The sequence below is a fragment of the Symphalangus syndactylus genome, chromosome X, assembly GCF_028878055.3.
Source record: "Symphalangus syndactylus isolate Jambi chromosome X, NHGRI_mSymSyn1-v2.1_pri, whole genome shotgun sequence".
Lineage (NCBI taxonomy): Eukaryota > Metazoa > Chordata > Mammalia > Primates > Hylobatidae > Symphalangus > Symphalangus syndactylus.
This window is the reverse complement of record NC_072447.2, coordinates 84,797,482-84,815,841: the sequence shown is the minus strand read 5'-3', so window position 1 is coordinate 84,815,841 and position 18,360 is coordinate 84,797,482. Positions and strand designations below refer to the sequence as shown.

At 38.3% G+C, this 18,360-nt stretch overlaps 1 protein-coding gene across 12 annotated transcripts in view; it reads right to left on the bottom strand.

The window, feature by feature from the left end:
- The window catches only part of ATP7A (ATPase copper transporting alpha), a 135,912-nt gene that overhangs the window by 49,364 nt on the left and 68,188 nt on the right, over positions 1 to 18,360 (bottom strand). For all 12 annotated transcript variants that reach the window (XM_055268559.2, XM_063634682.1, XM_063634675.1 and 9 more), the window contains 2 exons: positions 9,318 to 9,807; positions 8,090 to 8,815 (listed from right to left, as the gene is read on the bottom strand). In XM_055268559.2, the coding sequence (XP_055124534.1) occupies positions 8,090 to 8,815; positions 9,318 to 9,807 (1,216 nt within the window). The remainder of the gene's footprint in view (positions 1 to 8,089; positions 8,816 to 9,317; positions 9,808 to 18,360) is intronic.

Genomic DNA, 18,360 nt, shown 5'->3' with positions numbered 1-18,360 from the left:
CATATCATCCCAGAAGCTCCCCTGAAATCTCTGAAATTCTGCTATTTTGTTATAGTTTATCCACTGCAGTATTAGTTACCTCCCAAGAAAGGAGAAATTATTCTAACACATCCCTGCACCTGAAAAAAAAAAAAAAGCCAAAGATTTTCTCCTCCCCTGTAGAGAAAAGGAAGAAAAGAGCAAATTTCCACTAGCCTATCTAATTTGTTCATTCTTGTGCTTAGACAAAATACCAGCTCATGTCTATTTAGCTAGCACACAAAGGAACCCCTGCACAGAAGAGTTGGTTTTCAGGATGTTGAAGATGAGCATGTTTGGAAGAAACTTTAACAAAAACCTGACCATTTCCCTACAGAATAATGTAGACTTCTCAAATAAGTATATTAATGCCTCTTAAATCTGAATGCATATACAATCACCTGGGGGAGCTTGTCAGAATGCAGGTTCTGACTCAATACATCTAAGGTGGGGTCTGAGATTCTGCATTTCCACCAAGCTCTGAGTTGATGGCAGTGCTGCCAGCCTAGGTCTGAGTATAGCAAAGGACATTTAAAAAAAATAATTTCTTTTTTTTTTTTTTTTTTTGAGACGGAGTCTCACTCTGTCGCCCAGGCTGGAGTGCGGTGGCGCAATCTCGGCTCACTGCAAGCTCCGCCTCCTGGGTTTCCGCCATTCTCCTGCCTCAGCCTCTCCGAGTAGCTGGGACTACAGGCGCCCGCCACCACGCCCGGCTAATTTTTTTTTTTTTGTATTTTTAGTAGAGACGGGGTTTCACTGTGGTCTCGATCTCCTGACCTCGTGATCCGCCCGCCTCGGCCTCCCAAAGTGCTGGGATTACAAGCGTGAGCCACCGCGCCCGGCCTAAAAAAATAATTTCAACTTTTATTTTAGATTCAGGGGGTAGGTGTACAAGTCTGTCACATGTGAACACTGCATGCCACTGAGGTTTGGATTTTGGATGATTCCAGCAAAGGACACCTTGAATAGTAAAGTGTCCCTTAATTAGCCCGTCTTTGGTCTTAATTGAATCACTTCAGAAAGATACTGATTCAGATTGTGAGAATATTATTTAGAACACAGACTGTGAAATTTACCAAATAGTACTTGCTGTTATGCTTTTTTAAAAACCAAAGAAAAACAAAAAGGAGGCTCAGTAGCCAAAAAAAAATCGCTTTGGTTTTGAATAAAACCATCATTTTAATCCAACCAGAAGTTTCCTTCATTCTCTCATAATTACTATTGAGACTTAATTGTGAACTTGGACAATGAAAAAAAAGTTTTTTCTGTTCATCACTTTACCTGTTGTTCCAGAGCAATTTCGTTATTTTAGGTACCAGAGGTAACCTAGAATACCATCTGCAATTTTCACACTCTGGAAGTACAGTATTATATTAAAATAAGTCATAAGAGGTAGTCTACCCCTTTTAGCTACCTTAGCATGACCTCTAAACAAAGATCCATAAAATTGTATCCTTTAGCTCTGTGAGTGTGGCAAGCAAAAGAGCAAAGCCTTCTTCATCCTCCACAGAGACAGTAAGGGTGTTAAAAGGTTACAATGAATTTTAATTTTTTAATTTTAATTTTAATTTTTCTACAGGCTGTAACAACACTACTTAAACTTTTAAATAAATTCAAAGGAAAGTTGATTTTCCTGCACTTGAGGCAACAATTACAAACAATTCCAAATATTTCAAGAAAGAATTTCCAATCTGATACTCAAAACTGATGTGAAGTTCAGCCTCTGGTGTAATGTGAATATATAAATAATCTAAAAATGGCTTTAAAATAATCATAAACATCATGTCTGCAGCTTACTCTCAAATAGCTCAGAAAAAAATGTATGTATGTGTGTGTATATATATGTAAATGTATATCTATCTATTAGAGAGAATGCTAAATGATGTAAAATATTAACTGTGGAACCTGCATGAAATTGGTAAACAGGAATTCTCTACTATTTCTTGCAGTTTTTTTGTAAGCTTGAAATTAGTTAAAAATAAAAGTCACGGCCGGGCATGGTGGCTCACGCCTGTAATCCCAGCACTTGGGGAGGCCGAGGCGGGTGGATCACAAGGTCAGGAGATCGAGACCAGCCTGGCCAACATGGTGAAACCCCGTCTCTACTAAAAAAATACAAAAATTAGCTGGGCATGGTGGCGTGAGCCTGTTATCCCAGCTACTTGGGAGGCTGAGACAGGAGAATCGCTTGAACCCAGGAGGTGGAGGTTGCAGTGAGCCAAGATTGTGCCACTGCACTCCAGCCTGGGCGACAGAGCAAGACTCCTTTGCAAAACAAACAAACAAACAAAAATAAAAAGTCACAAAAAGGAAGGAATTTAATCAAGTATTTAGATTGCTTTAATTGGTTAGTGATTACTTCATATATTATGCCTTTTTACTTTAAGGAAATGATAATACAGATAGGATAAAAGGCATCTCCCATTTTTCTCACTACCTTTTTTTTTTTTTTTTGAGATGGAGTCTCGCTCTTGTCACCCAGCTGCAGTGCAATGGCACAATCTCAGCTCACTGCAACCTTCGCCTCCCAGGTTCAAGCGTTTCTCCTGCCTCAGCCTTCTGAGTAGCTGGGATTACAGGCGCCCACCACCACGCCCGGCTAATTTTTGTATTTTTAGTAGAGACGGGGTTTCACCATGTTGGCCAGGCTGGTCTCGAACTCCTGACCTCAGGTGATCCACCTGCCTCGGCCTCCCAAAGTCGTGGGATTACAGGCGTAAGCCACTGCATCTGGCTTCTCACTACCTCTTTTAAGATTTATAGCTCACCTAGGACTAGTATGATACAAAGGCAAAATGTGCCAATCCTTCTGCCTGAGAATGAGTCGCAGAGGTAGGCTGTGAGACCTGGATCAGCACTGACACTTACACTTAAAAAATGGGTAGTTACAATTCTGGTGAAATCTTAAACTCTAATCTCTAGCAGAATCACAGAATGCAGTCACTTCATGTCCCGATAATATGGGTCACTGTAGTTAAGCTCTATCAATCTTTTATGGTGACATTCACTATGCCAAGGTTTTTTACCTACCCATCATGGCCATTAGTATGTATGTTATAAGCCCTAACAGATGCAGGGCATATAACTGGCTCCTGATAATCATTTGTTGAATAATTGATTCCCGGGGCTCTTAACAATAGTAGGTTGAGGTAAAAGACACTGTTAAAAGTTACTGAGGCCAGGCATGGTGGCTCAAACATGTAATCCCAGCACTTTGGGAGGCCAAGGTGGGTGGACTGCTTGAGCCCAGGAGTTTGAGACCAGCCTAGGCAACAAAGTGAGACTCCATCTCTACAAAAAATAGAAAAAAATTAGCCGGGTGTGGTAGTACATGCCTATAGTCCCAGCTACTCAGGAGGCTGAGGTGGGAAGATAGCTTAAGCCCCGGAAATCAAGGCTGCAGTGAGCCGTGATCGTGCCACTGCACTCCGGCCTGGGCAACAGAGCGAGATTGTGTCTCAAAAAAAAAAAAAACAAGTTACTGAACTTGCTGCAGTCATAGTTCCTAAGGACTAGGTAGATGCTATACATGGTGCCAGAGACTGATCAAGTACTCTTGAATTCCATTTACTAGTTTGATCACCTAAGGTAATTGAAAAGTTGCTTTTACTCTGTTCACATTTGTTATATAAACCCTCATAAAATGCTAGCTTTTTTGGCTGGGCTCAGTGGCTTACACCTGTAATCCTAGCATTTTGGAAGGCTGAGGCAGGTGGATCACCTGAGGTCAGGAGTTCAAGACTAGCCTGGCCAACATGGCGAAACCCCGTCTCTACTAAAAATACAAAAATTAGCCGGGCATGGTGGCATGCGCCTGTAATCCTAGCAACTCGGGAGGCTGATGCAGGAGACTTGCTTGAACCCGGGAGGCAGAGATTACAGTGAGCCGAGATCGCTCCATTGCACTCCAGCCTGGGTGACAGAGTGCAACTCTGTCTCAAATAATAATAATAATAATACAATGCTAGCTATTTTAGCTATTCATATTGTGTTAAATCTAAGCACAAAAATGGGCAGTTTCTCCTGTATCTTTGGGTCTTCATTCTGAAGGCTCCCATGTCATGTAAAACTATGATCAAATAAATTTATATGCCTTTTCTCCTAAAAAAATGCTAGCTATTTTAAATTATAATATTTAATATTATACAGTCATGAGTCACTTAAACGATGGGAATATGTTCTGAAAAAATGCTTTAGGCAATTTCATCATTGTGTGAACATCATAGAGTGTACTTACACAAAACTAGATGCTCTTTATATTTGTATTTATATATATTTTTTCAGATAGAACACCAAATGTCCTAGCACCATTAATGAATATCAATCATTTCTCCTACTTGATCTGCTATGCCAATATCAAATGCCTTATATGAGGTTTCTATATATGCTCCATTATAATCTTACTGGACCACCATCATCTATGTGGTCCATCATTGATCGAAATGTTGTTATGACTGATATTATTGCCTTCAATCAAATTTCTGGACTTGTTTATGTAAACAGTTAATATAGATTTAATTTAGAAATTTAAAGGTCAATGCATCACATTATGTAGATCAGTGTTCTCAAACTTTAGTGTGCAAATGGATTACCTGGAGAGCTCATTAAAATTAAAATGTAGAATTTGATTTACTGGGTCTGCAGAGGGCCAGAGTCTGATTTCTAACAAGGTCCTAGGTGCTGCTGGTCTGTGAACCACACTTGCAAAAATGTAAGTTGCAAAAATATAAACCCAAGTGAATAGAAAAAATTCTGTTTTTGAATCCAATCTGAAAGTTTATGATGCCTTTGCTTACCGTAATTACGGATACCACATTTGAACATGAAAAATATTTCAGTTTTATACCATATGTGATATAAGATGATTATAATTGTGTTCCTATATGTAAGAGGCATAGGAATATTATAATGTAAGTAACTTGTTTTGGTGATACTGATATAACTAATTTATGTGTTGCTCATTATTGACAACATAATCCATTATGCATATCAAAGTATTTTAATTTAATACAAGCTCTGAGAAATAATCCAACATTATGAAGTAATGAATTATGAGTCAATATAATTTCAAACACTGTCATTTTCAAAAATTTAAAAAAATGTAAGTGGGCCAGGTGCAGTGGCTCACGCCTGTAATCCCAGCACTCTGGGAGGCCGAGGCGGGCAGATCACCTGAGGTCAGGAGTTCGAGACCAGCCTGACCAACGTGGTGAAACCCTGTCTCTACTAAAAATACAAAAAACTTAGCTGGGCATGGGCGCACACCTGTAATCCCAGCTACTCAGGAGGCTGAGGCAGGAGAATCGCTTGAACCCGGGGTGCAGAGGTTGCAGTGAGGCGAGATCACACCATTGCCTTCAGCCTGGGTGACAGAGCAAGACTCCGTCTCAAAAAGAAAAAAAAAAATTAAGTGGTGATAGGTAAAATGAAATTTTGCTGAAACCAATTTTAGTCATTTTTATGCCTCCCTGATATAACTGCACTTATTTCCAACTTAAATTTTTCTTCTGGTTTCATAATTATTTCCTTTCGCAGTTATGGATTTCCTACACTTTGTTCAGACTTTTGGTACTAGAGTCTCTTTAACATTTCAGTGTTCTGTATGAATTTTCTAATACAGAACTATGTATCTCTTTTTTAGAGCAAAAGAATCTAAAGGCCAGGCATGGTGGCTCACGCCTGTAATCCCAACACTTTGGGAAGCAGAGGCCAGTGGATCACGAGGTCAGGAGTTCGAGACCAGCCTGACCAAAATGGTGAAACCCCATCTCTACTAAAAATACAAAAATTAGCCAGGCGTGGTGTCAGGCGCCTGTAATCCCAGCTACTCAGGAGGCCGAGGCAGGAGAATTGTCTGAACCTGGGAGGCAGAGGTTGCAGTGAGCTGAGATCATGCCACTGCACTCTAGCCTAGGTGACAGAACAAGACTCCGTCTCAAAAAAAAAAAAAAAAAAGAATCTAATTTTTTAGATTAGATTCTAATCTAAAATCTATTTTTTTTAAAGACAGGGTCTTGTTCTGTCACCCAGGCTGGAGTACAGTGACACGATCACAGCTCACTGCAGCTTTGACTTCCAGGCTTAAGCAATCCTCCCACCTTAGCCTCCTGAGTAGCTGGGACTACAGGTGTTGTGTCAGCATGCCCAGCTGATGTTTTGTATTTTTTGTAGGGACAGGGTTTCATCATGTTACCCAGGCTGGTCTCGAACTTCTGGGCTCAAGTGGTCTGCCTGCCTCAGCCTCCAAAAGTGCTAGGATTACAGGTGTGAGCTACCGTACCAGGCCAGATTCTAATTTAAAAATCTCAAAAAATTGAGATTTTCTACATTAGAGTGAGAACTTGAGATGGTAATGTAAAATGGAACAGCTACTTTGAAAAACAGTCTGGCAGTCCCTCAAAAAGTTTAGTTGCCACATGACCCAGCAATTCCACTCCTAGATATATACCCAGGAGAAATAAAAACATATGTTGATACAAAAATTTGAACTCAAATTGTTCATAGCAGTATTATACATAATAGGCAAGAGAGTGGAGACAATCCAAATTCCCATCAACTGGTGAATGAAGAAACAAAAATGTGATATATCCATACAATGGAATAATATTCAGCAATAAAAAGGAACGATGTTCTAATACATACTACAACATGGATGGACCTTGAAAACATTATGCTAAATAAAAGAATCCAGGCACAAAAGGACAAATGTTGTATGATTCCACTTAAATGAGGTACCTAGAATAGTCAAATTCAGATACAGAAAGTAGAACAGTTGTTATCAGGAGCTTGGGGAGGGGAAGGAGAAATGGGCAATGACTGCTCATGGATATGTGATTTCTTTTGGGAGTGATAAAAAGTTCTAAAATTATATAGTGATGATGGCTGGAAAACTCTGTAAGTATACTATCAACCACTGGGTTGTGTACCTTAAACAGGCAAATTTTATGGTATGTGAACTATGTGTCAATTTTAAAAAGTGAGAATTCTATAATTTCTACCATTTGTCATCAATAGAAAAATTAAGAACTAAAAATTAATAATGGTATGTCTCTGAGTCCTCTCTCACTGACATTAACCTACCATAACAATTTAGACATGTGTTTAGTAAAATTTTTTACTCAGATTTAGTGAGCCTAAAAAGGGAATACTACCATTTGATATCTTTCATTCTAATCAGGATAGCAAAGATTAATTATATTGTCTAGAAATTGGTTGTAAAACGTTTCAATTGTTATTTTAAGCAAAAAAATTCATTTGGGCATTTTCCAGTTTAATTCAAGGCCAGGTTCAATTCTGGTTCAAAAGAACAATTTCACATAATTAAATTCCATTGAATATACATTTTTTGTTTCAGTTCAAAGGTAAGAGCTGTCAGGAAATACGAAAACTTTGGGACAGCTCTGGAGTCAGTTTAATTTGAATGCCTAAATATAAAATTATAGTTAAAATCCTATTATTTATTTCAACTACTTTTGTTTTTAAAAGAGCACTGGCTTCCCCCATTATATAAATACATAGCTACATACATAAATTCTTATTGTAAAAACAACTTATAAAACCAGGAAAGCACAATGGAAACAAAAATCACATTTATCCTACCACCCAAAGATAATCACTGTTAAAATTTTGGTTCATGTCCTACCAGGAATCTTATTCATATACACAAACAATATATACATGGCATAAATTCAGATACATTTCTTTATAAAATTTTGACCACATTGTATATATAGCTTTTCAGCTTTTTTTTCATTTAACAAAATATCTCAGACACCTTCCTGTGGCATTAATTATCTTTAATACCATAATGTTTTATGACTTCATAGCATTTCATCATGAGTTATACATTGTTGTACCATGAGTTATTGCTTCCAGTTTTTAAATATCATAAGCAATTATACAAACATCCTTACGCATCTTTGTATATACTGCTGGCTACCTCCATAGGACTTATTTGCAAAAGTGGAATTACAGCGCCTATGAATCATTTCTCATTGATAAATGCCAAAAGCAGCAGCAAAATGGAAGTAAAAGAACATTAGGGTAATCAAAGAAAAAAAATGATAATTACCTGACAAGGTAGCATCAAATCCCATGTCTTCTATTGCTCCTCTCAAGGTTTCTGGAGAGGTTAGTAGAGGATCATACTCAATAGTCCCATTGCTATTTGCAAGGGAGACTCGTATGGATTTTACACCTGGCTTTTTTGATATGACACCCTCAATAGACTGCACACAGGAATTACAAGTCATGCCATCAATGTTTATCACAGTTTCTTGTGTCAGAGGCTGGCTAACTACATCCAAAGGAATCTTCTGAAGAGATGAGCTGGAGGGAGAGTTTGAGGCACTCTCAACTTCACTTGCAATACTAACTCTATATAGCCCCGGTGATATAGCCTCTATTGCTTTTCTCAGGGATTCTGGAGTGACTGAGCTTGCATTATACTTCACAGTGGCAGACCTATTCTCTAAAGAAACTACTATGCTGCTTACATATTGGAGTGCAGATAAAGTACTTTCAATATTTGACACACATGATTTACAATGCATGCCATCAATGATGAAAGTGGCTGTTGAATCACTGGTATATGATGGACTCCTTTGCTGTGACCCTTCTGAGGATTTAACTGGTGTGTTCTTTAGACGTTCTACATCAATAGCTCCCAATTTGAGGTACTTGGGCTGCTTTTTGACAAATGCTGGAAAGCCCATAGCTTCAATCTGCTTTTTCATTTCCTCTACAGAGATAAGATGAGGTTGATAAACAATAGTAGCTTCTTGATTGTCCAAGGAGACTAGTTAATAAAAAGAAACATAATTAATTCAGTTATTCCTGGGCTACTTCAGAAAACATTCTGTTTTCTAAATCAATAACCACAAATAATTGTTTCTCTCTCATTCTTGTCATCATCTTTTCTTAATTTTTTTTTCTTTTCAGAAAATGTTATTGTCATAGACTAGAAACAAGTAAGAGATATGACCACTGTAGCTATGGTCTCCAAGTTTCTCCATGCCTGAGTAAAATATATTAGAGGTAAAGAGTACCCTAGTCATGTTGTGTTAAGAACCCTGAATTCCATGAATTGCCAACTCAGCTGCCTTTTCTTCAGTTCAAGGTTTATGTAACCTTTAATTATAATCATTAACTTTTAATCCTGGAAATATGCTGTACCTCAACGATACAGCAAGCACTCTAGTCTCATGGATTCAAAACTCATGCTTAAGAAGAAAGCAAAAAGTTAAAAGACCAAAACAGACACCTAAGCCTTACAAAACAATCAACACCAGACACATTACCTTTAATTCGCTGAACACCTTGCAGTTTCCCAATTTTTCCTTCAATGGTGCTAGTACATGAATGGCAGGTCATCCCTTCCACTTTCATCTTCAGCACGACTTCACCAGCTTGAGCCATACTATGATCTTCGCAAGCTCCTGACTTTTTCTCCAGTGTCCCAGTATCTAAACGGAGTTCTGGAACCAGCTCTTTTATCTGATTGGCATTCACTATAGAAGGGATTATTGTCACTGCTACAGTTCTTTTCTGAGGGTAAATTTTAATGTCTGTCACACCCTTGGTCTTGAGCAATGTGCTTTGGATATGGTCCCATGGCAAAGTCAGTGAAGCCGTAACAGTCAGAAACAAGGTGTCAGTTAAAACAGGGAGAGGGTCAGGATTATGGAGAACAGCATCAAAGCCCATGTCATCAATAGCTTCCTGTAGGGTCTTTGGAGTCTGTAGCTTAGGGTCATAAATAATAGTTGCATTTTTTTCTTCCAGTGATACCTTTTGGAAGGAAATTCCAAAAGTTAGTTTAATTAAATTCTATCACATAGGATTTAAAATAACAATCATCACACCACATTCAAGAAGAGTGAGACAACTCAGTCTAATGGAGTTTCCCTATTAGTTTTCATTTTTACTCTTCTTGTTAGAAAGAAACATAAAATGTCTTGTGTACCTACAAGAATGGTAAAGTTATATATGCAGACATACGTGACTGTGGTACCTATCAGGCATTTGAAACATGTATATTGACAAACACACCCTAGAATTTCACAACAAACTATTCTTTCCTTCCACTCCTTTCATAAATTACTCCAACACTTCACACTCTACCAACTGAAAAGGTTATACATGAAACAGGATCAGCTACAGAAAAATAAAAGGTAATATGAAGTTTAATCTTTTAAAATGTTCAATTTCCTAAAAATATGTATAACTATTATATATCAATTTAAAAAAAAATAATGTTCAATTAGGATAAATTTGTTGGCAAGAAAAAGTATAAACCTGCCGGTTTATGAGTGAAGGCAGTATTCATAGGATTTTATAGCATATACTCCTATATCCCGTAAGTCACTAGAGCATACTATTAATTTTGTTCAAAATAAGAACATCTTTATTGTTTTGCCCAATTAGATTATAAAACAATGATTATATTCTTAAAGCTTAGTTACTGCATATAATTTAACTACTGTCATGATTGCATCTCTTTGGCTGACATCTTACAAAGATTCATGATGAAGATACACACACAAACACACACACACACACACACACACACACACACACAAATACTGGGTTGGGAGTCAGAAGATTTAAGTTCCAGCATCAATTCTCCACTTATTAGCTAACCACATCCATTAGTTCTACCATCTGAAAAATGAGAAAATATGCCCTGTTATCTTCCAGGGCTATTATAAGGATCATATGAGTAAATAGATAGGAAAGTTCTTTGTAACAGCAGTGAATTATATAAAATTAAACATTGAGCAACTAATATTTATTGAGCACTTATTATGTGTGTCAGGAACTGGGATTCTCAGGATACAAAGCTGAACATGTCACAGGAACAATAGGACAGAGAACACAGAAAAGGGATACCCATTCATCCCTGGGAATATGGGTCAGAAAAGTCTTCTTAGGAGAGATAATACCTGAGTGTTAAAGGACAAACAGGAATCAGCAAGGATGTATGAGGCAGGGAATTCCAGACGAATGGAAACAAAAAAGTAGAGAAAAATAAGAGGCTTGAGAATTAGGCAACTGCTCTATTATGGGGTTCTATATGCCAATAATGGTTGTGATTTATCCTATAGGTAATAGGAAGCCACGGAAAAGTTAAGCAGAGAATTATGTGATTAGATTTTCATTTTAGAGAAGGATCATTCTGGAGGCAGTGTGAAAGATGATAGTGTAGTAGGGTGGAGTGATACAGGAGGGAGGACTATCAGCTAGGAGGCTACTGCAATTGCAAAAGTAGTGCAATAGAGGGTCTGAATTAAGACATGAATATTGGGGGCAAAGATATAAGAGGCAGCTCCAAGATACATTTAGGAGGGTAGGGCCTCCTAACAAGATGTATAGGGTAAAGGAGGTGACTAGGATGACTTAAAGGTATCTGGCTTGCGCCAGTGGATAGATAGATGGTGGCACCATTAACTGATATCAGAAAGGGAGGAGGAAATCAGGAGGAAATTAAGAGGTTAAACTGGAGGGAAAGGAGAGATGATAAATTCAGTGCTGGACCTATTGATTTTTGAGATGGCAGTAGGATATTAATATTCAAAAAGCAGTTAAATATAGGTGTTATTAATTTCTAGTGAAAAGCTTTGCTCTATAAAATAAAAACTCAAAAATATAATTAAAAGTAATTCAGCGTAGAAAATCTCTCTTTAAATTGTCTACAATAGTTAGTTAAATCTTTCACTTATTTTAATGAACATATTTTTATTTCTTCCTTTAGCTTGATAATTGATGACTGTGTATTTGGGTGAAAATGTGAAATGTACCCATGGCATGGAAAGTTTCTAAGACTCTGATAATTCTAGTTGGCTAGTTGGTTCTTAGGGATGGAGGAAATCACTAGCATAAATGATCCAAAACAGAAGTGGGGAAATAAATTATATTTCGTTTTGGATAATACTATATAACATTTTCCATGAAAAAAAAAACGCAGAATAGTCAAACCACGTATAGTTGAGACATATACTATTGAAAGAGATGCAATATAACAGTAGCCACCATCAAATGAAGGCTTTTGTGTCCTTGTGTTTTTAAAGAAGGCCTCTTTTAAACTTTAATTTCACTCCCCTGAGGTGATTTTAGATTAAGAAAATGACTGTAAATAATTTAAACTTTCCAACTAAAGGGGAAGAGGTAGAACAGAACAGTGGTTTCCAGGGGTTAGAGGTAGGGAAAATGGTAGCAAGAGGGAGTTTTTTAGGGGTAACAGGGCTGCGCTATGTCCTGGTTGTGTTGGTGTTAAACAAATCTATACATGTGTTAACATCCACAAAACTAAAAAAGAATTTCATAGAACTATATACCCAAAAAAAGTCTATTTTACTAGATGATTATTTTTTAAAACAAAAAAAAAACTATTAAATAAGATTAAAAATTCAGTTCCTCGGTTGCACTAGCCACATTTCAAGTGTTCATTGGCCAATGTGGTTAGCCCTAGCAGACAGGGCGGATACACAGTATTTCCATCATCACAGACCATTCTTGGATGGTATTGCTCTAGGTACTACTATACTTTTTCTGATAAAGTACCAACGTAAAGGATTCTTGCCCTTTAAATACTTTGTATCTGGTACATCTTAAACAAGACCTGGTTCCCCCGCACCCACCCCCCCACAAATGTCAATTTACCAACATAGCCAATCAGAAATTGTTCTCATTTTAAAAGCAAAAATCCCTTCGTCAGGCCAGGTGGCACACGCCTGTAATCCTAGCACTTTGGGATGCCGAGGTGGTTGGGCAGATAGCTTGAGCTCAGGAATTCCAGACCAGTCTGGGCAACATGGTGGAACCCTGTCTCTACAAAAAATACAGAAATTACCCAGGCATGGTGGCACACTCCTGCAGTCCCAGCTACTCAAGGGGCTAAGGCGGGAGGATTGCCTGAGCCCGAAGGTCAAGGCTGCAGTGAGCCAAAATCGTGCCACTGCACTCCAGCCTGGGTGACAGAGTGACACTGTCTCAAAAAAAAAAAAAAAAATCACTTTGTCACTGGATGGTTTGCTATACTTTCTAACTGCTTTAGCCTATCTTTTATTTATAAAAGGCATAAGAAAACTATGCATAAAATACTATACAAAAAAGAAGTCAAAGTACCCTATGATATTTGCATGCCGCAGATGAGAAAAGACTTCCTTTAGTAACTTCTATTTCTGTTTTAAAAGCTGACCAACCACACTCAGCACAAACAAAAGTATCCCTCTTTGGGGTAACAGCACTCAACTTTTCCTCTGAATGTTAGATAGCAAAGAGACTTTTCAAACCTAAGGTCTCAAAGGAAACAAATTCACAGTACAGCTCTGGGTGCTAAATCTTTGGGCAGGAAGTCAAAATGGTACTTATTGGCCGGGCATGGTGGCTCACACCTGTAATCCCAGCACTTTGGGAGGCTGAGGTGTGTGGATCACTTGCAGTCACAGTTTGAGGCCAGCCTGGCCAATGCAGTGAAACCCGTCTCTACCAAAAATACAAAAATTAGCTGGGCTTGGTGGTGCGTGCCTGTAATCCCAGCTACTCGGGAGGCTGAGGCAGGAGAATCACTTGAACCTGGGAGGCGGAGGTTGCAGTGAGCCGAGATTGCGCCACTGCACTCCAGGCTAGGCGGCAAAAGCAAGACTTCATCTCAAAAAAAAAAAAAAGGTACTTATGTATTCAACAAATATTTACTGAATGCCCATTATGTGCCCGGCACTATGCTAGCTGCTAGAGATACAATGGTGAGCAAAACCAGGCAGACTCCATAGAGCTGGAAAGTGCTGGCGGCAGTCTGATTCTGGGTCTGTGCTGCTCTCCTTTCATATGTCCTCTAACCCCAGCCCCTGCTCCACAAATAACCTCCCTTCTCTGCCCTACCCCACCTTCCTCATTCCCCACATTGCTCCAATATTTCGACAGCTTGTCTTTTTCTCTTAATCTTTTATTAGGAACCAATGCTGTTATTTTTATTTTCAGAGGAACTATTTTTCCATTGTAACAATCGTTCCTCCGGTCCGGAGTGGTGGCTCATGCCTGTAATCCCAGCACTTTGGGAGGCCGAGGTGGGTGGATCACTTGAGGCCAGGAGTTCTAGACCAGCCTAGCCAACATGGTGAAACCCTGTCTCTACTAAAAATATAAAAATTATCTGGGCATGGTGGCGGGCGCCTGTAATCCCAGCTACTCAAGAGGCTGAGGCATAAGAATCGTTTGAACCCGGGAGGCGGAGGTCGCGACACTGCACTCCAGCCTGGACAAGAGAGTGAAACTCCGTCTTAGAAAAAAAAAAAAAGTTCCTCTGAAAATAAATGTAACAGCCTACAAATTAAAAATATAGCTCATAGGAAAGACTGAAGATGGAGGACTATTCACTGTATTTTGATTAAGGCAGTAGTGGGAGAGAAAAAAAGGAAAATATACCAAACGTACTCTGTGGCCTTCATAGTATTAATGGTGGTGTAGAGTGCTGACTGCCACAGGGATTGTAAAGATCGATTATTTTAATTTTTTTTTTTTTTTGAGACGGAGTCTCGCTCTGTCGCCCAGGCTGGAGTGCAGTGGCGCAGTCTCGGCTCACTGCAAGCTCCGCCTCCCGGGTTCACGCCATTCTCCTGCCTCAGCCTCTCCGAGTAGCTGGGACTACAGGCGCCCGCCACCACGCCCGGCTAATTTTTTTGTATTTTTAGTAGAGACGGGGTTTCACCGTGGTCTCGATCTCCTGACCTCGTGATCCGCCCGCCTCGGCCTCCCAAAGTGCTGGGATTACAAGCGTGAGCCACCGCGCCCGGCCCGATTATTTTAATTTTTGTGGTGTTCAGTGTCTCTTGAAATGTCAAACATGAAATTCAGGCACAGTATATTTTATTTGCATATGATTTCTGTATAATTTGCATAAACCCACAAAGACTGCATCTTCTATTCTTAGGCAATATGAAAGCTAGAACCTTAAACAAATCACCCTACCTCTGAGGGCTTCAGTTTCCTGAGAGACTAGATATAATAATCTTTTCATTTCTAACTTTCTATATAAGCTAAAAAACTATGTTACTACCACTTCTTAGGTTGTCATCAGTACATGTTTTCTCTTCTGTATTCTTTCTTATTTGATAGGGAAAGGTCCCTCAAAAATTCATATGTTGAAATCCTAATTCCCAAGGTGATAGTATTGGCAGGGGGCCTTTGAGAGGTGATTAGGTAATGAAGACACAGCCCTCAAGATTGGGATTTATGCCCTTATAAAAGAGGTCCCAGAGAGCTACCCTGCCCCTTCCACCATGTGAGGACACAGGGAGAAGGCGCAATACATGAACCAGGAAGTCAATCCTCACCAGACATCAAATTTGCCAGCACCTTGATTTTGGACTTCCCAGCTTCCAGAATTGTGAGAAATACATTTCTGTTGTTTATAAGCCACCCACTTTATGGTATTTTCTTATAGCTGCCTGAACAGACTAAGACAAAGGTGATCCAGGTTCCTATATGAAGGCCAGGAAATTGAATAAATTGCCCAAGGAACCCAACAAGAAAATGAAAGAGCTAGGATTCAAATGCAGGTGTATGTAACTCCAAAGTCTACACTCTTTCCATCTATAAATGATTATGCTAGATAATCTACAATTTCCTTGGAAAACTAAAATTCTATGCCTATGATTTGAGCAATTTATGGCTTATAAATAATCTGAAAAGTATACAATATTTCTAGTGTTTGAACCAAATTTTAATTGTTTTTTCCCCTCACATTTCACATATTCTCCCATGCTAGTTTAAATTTGAAATGATTTTAAAACACATTTGAGTTTTTAACAGAACTGACAATCAGAACATTCTAATATTTCCACATTTTTAAAAGTCATTATGGGAAAATAACTTAGCTCAAGTTTTAGCACATTGAAATTCCTTTTTATCCCCCAGGAATCAATTTATATATGATCATAATAAATTCAGGTTAGCATGCTGCTCAGTGTGGGAATCTTCAGGTAGTTTAAAGCTTACTTTCTTACATTTTCATATAACAACTCAACATAAAGGTTATAAGAGATTTTTCACAGCTTGAAAGGATTCTGTTATTTTATAGACGTGGAGACTGAAGTCAGAAAAGTGACAGGATTAATCAATTATCCTGAATTTCTAATATGTTTGATTCACCACCCATAATATATTTTTGAATCAACTAAAAATTATTTATAATACACAAAAAGATCCTCACTTATAATACATACAGTCTCAATACAAATTCCATTATGGTTTGCTGAAAAATATAATGTGTTTACATTAATAGGGTAACACTCTATTTGAGGCTTCAATATCGAATATTGAAAATTAAAATATCGTAAGAGGAAGCCATCAAGCTCCATGAACATTTATCCTATTTGAGTAACCTAAATAAAGGTAACCACTTTAAAACCATTATATCAGATTATAAACTAGAAAAAGACAACTCTTAGAAACTAAATAATAGTCCAAAATCAATCTAAAAATTCAAAAATCAAATATTTTAAAATGAAAAAGATGCAGACATTCTGTTAGTTTTTATTACATTGTAGCAGTTTTTCATGAACTAAACTATCTTTAAACTGAGTACTTTGTCAGAATTCTCATTTCTAATATATTCTCGTTCTCTCTCTCCCTCTCTCTCTTTCTCGCTCTTTCTCTCTCTCTTTTTAAAAGACAGGGTCTTGCTATGTTGCCCAAGCTGTTCTCAAACTCCTGGTCTCAAGCAGTCCTCCCACCTTGGCCTCCCAAAGTACTGGGATTACAGCATGAACTACTATGCCTGGCCATTTCTAATGTATTTTCACTTTGCTTCAAACATTATACAACAAATGTATGATTGTTCGCTATAAAAATTTAAACACAAAAATATACAAAAGAAATAGTGAAAGCCCCTCTTTACACCATTCCTTCACTGCTAAATTTTTTATCTTGGATTTGACCTTCCTTTGATCCTCAGAATAGAGTTCAACTAAATCAGAAACCTAATCCTCTTTGAAGCTGATTCTACATTTTCATGGATAAATGATTATTACCTACTAATTTATAACAATAAAAATGCCTATGTTACTCTAATATAGTATTGGTGACAGAGAACCAGTTTGAAAAACAGAATATTCAATGCACTGTCATTTGCCATAGAAAAAGCTAAGAAGCCAAAAAGAGTCCCATATAGAAAGAAAAATATTAGATGGGGCTCTATATATTGATGTGGAACAATATCTAAGATATATTTGCTAATTTAAAAAAAAGGAAGGTGCAGAATGATGTGCATAGTATGCTTCCATTTTTAGAAAAAGTGGACACACACACATCAAATATATATACTTATGTACATGTAAGTAGTTTTGGCTGGGCACAGTGGTTCATGCCTGTAAGCCCAGCACTTTGGAAGGCCGAGGCAGGCGGATCACCTGAGTTCAGGAGTTCGAGACCAGCCTGGCCAACGTGGCAAAACCCGTCTCTACTAAAAGTACAAAAATTAGCCAGGCATGGTGGCAGGCACCTGTAATCCCAGCTACTCAGGAGGCTGAGGCAGGAGAATCACTTGAACCCGGGTGACGGAGGTTGCAGTGAGCCGAGATCGCACCACTGCACTCCAGGCCTGGGTGACAAGAGCGAGACTCCGTCTCAAAAAATAATAATAAAAAAGTTTTATATTAATAGTCTTTCTGGAAGGATACATATACATAGGACAACTGGTTTTCCTTGGGAGAGGAATTTTACTCTGTGTATGTGGTACTTTTTCAATAATAAAAACACCAATTAATTGTAAGGGGAGTAAGGAATGTATTTATTGATCCAAAGGAGGAATTTAGTAACTGCTAGCATTGATGTGGTCATTTTTATTTTATTTTATTTATTTATTTTTTGAGTTGGAGTCTCGCTCTGTCACCCAGGCTGGAGTGCAGTGGCATGATCTTGGCTCACTGCAACCTCCGCCTCCAGGGTTCAAGCGATTCTCCTGCCTTGGCCTCCTGAGTAGCTGGGATTACAGGCACGCGACACCATGCCCAACTAATTTTTGTATTTTAAGTAGAGACAGGGCTTCACCATGTTGGTCAGGCTGGTCTCAAACTCCTGACCTCGTGCTCTGTGATGTGATCATTTTTCTAAAGGATAGTCTATATTAAGAGAATGGACTATAGGCTTTATCTAATTAAAGAGGAAAAGCACTCAAAAAGTTAGCGTTGTAAGTTTCAGGGATAAACTAATTTGTTAATAAGGCATTAACCTTTGGAATAATTCAGTACTTATATCTAATTAAATTTGTTTTATATTTCCACTTTCAAAAAGGCCAAGCAACCCCGGAGAAAGATCTTCACATTATCTGCCTATTTTACTTTT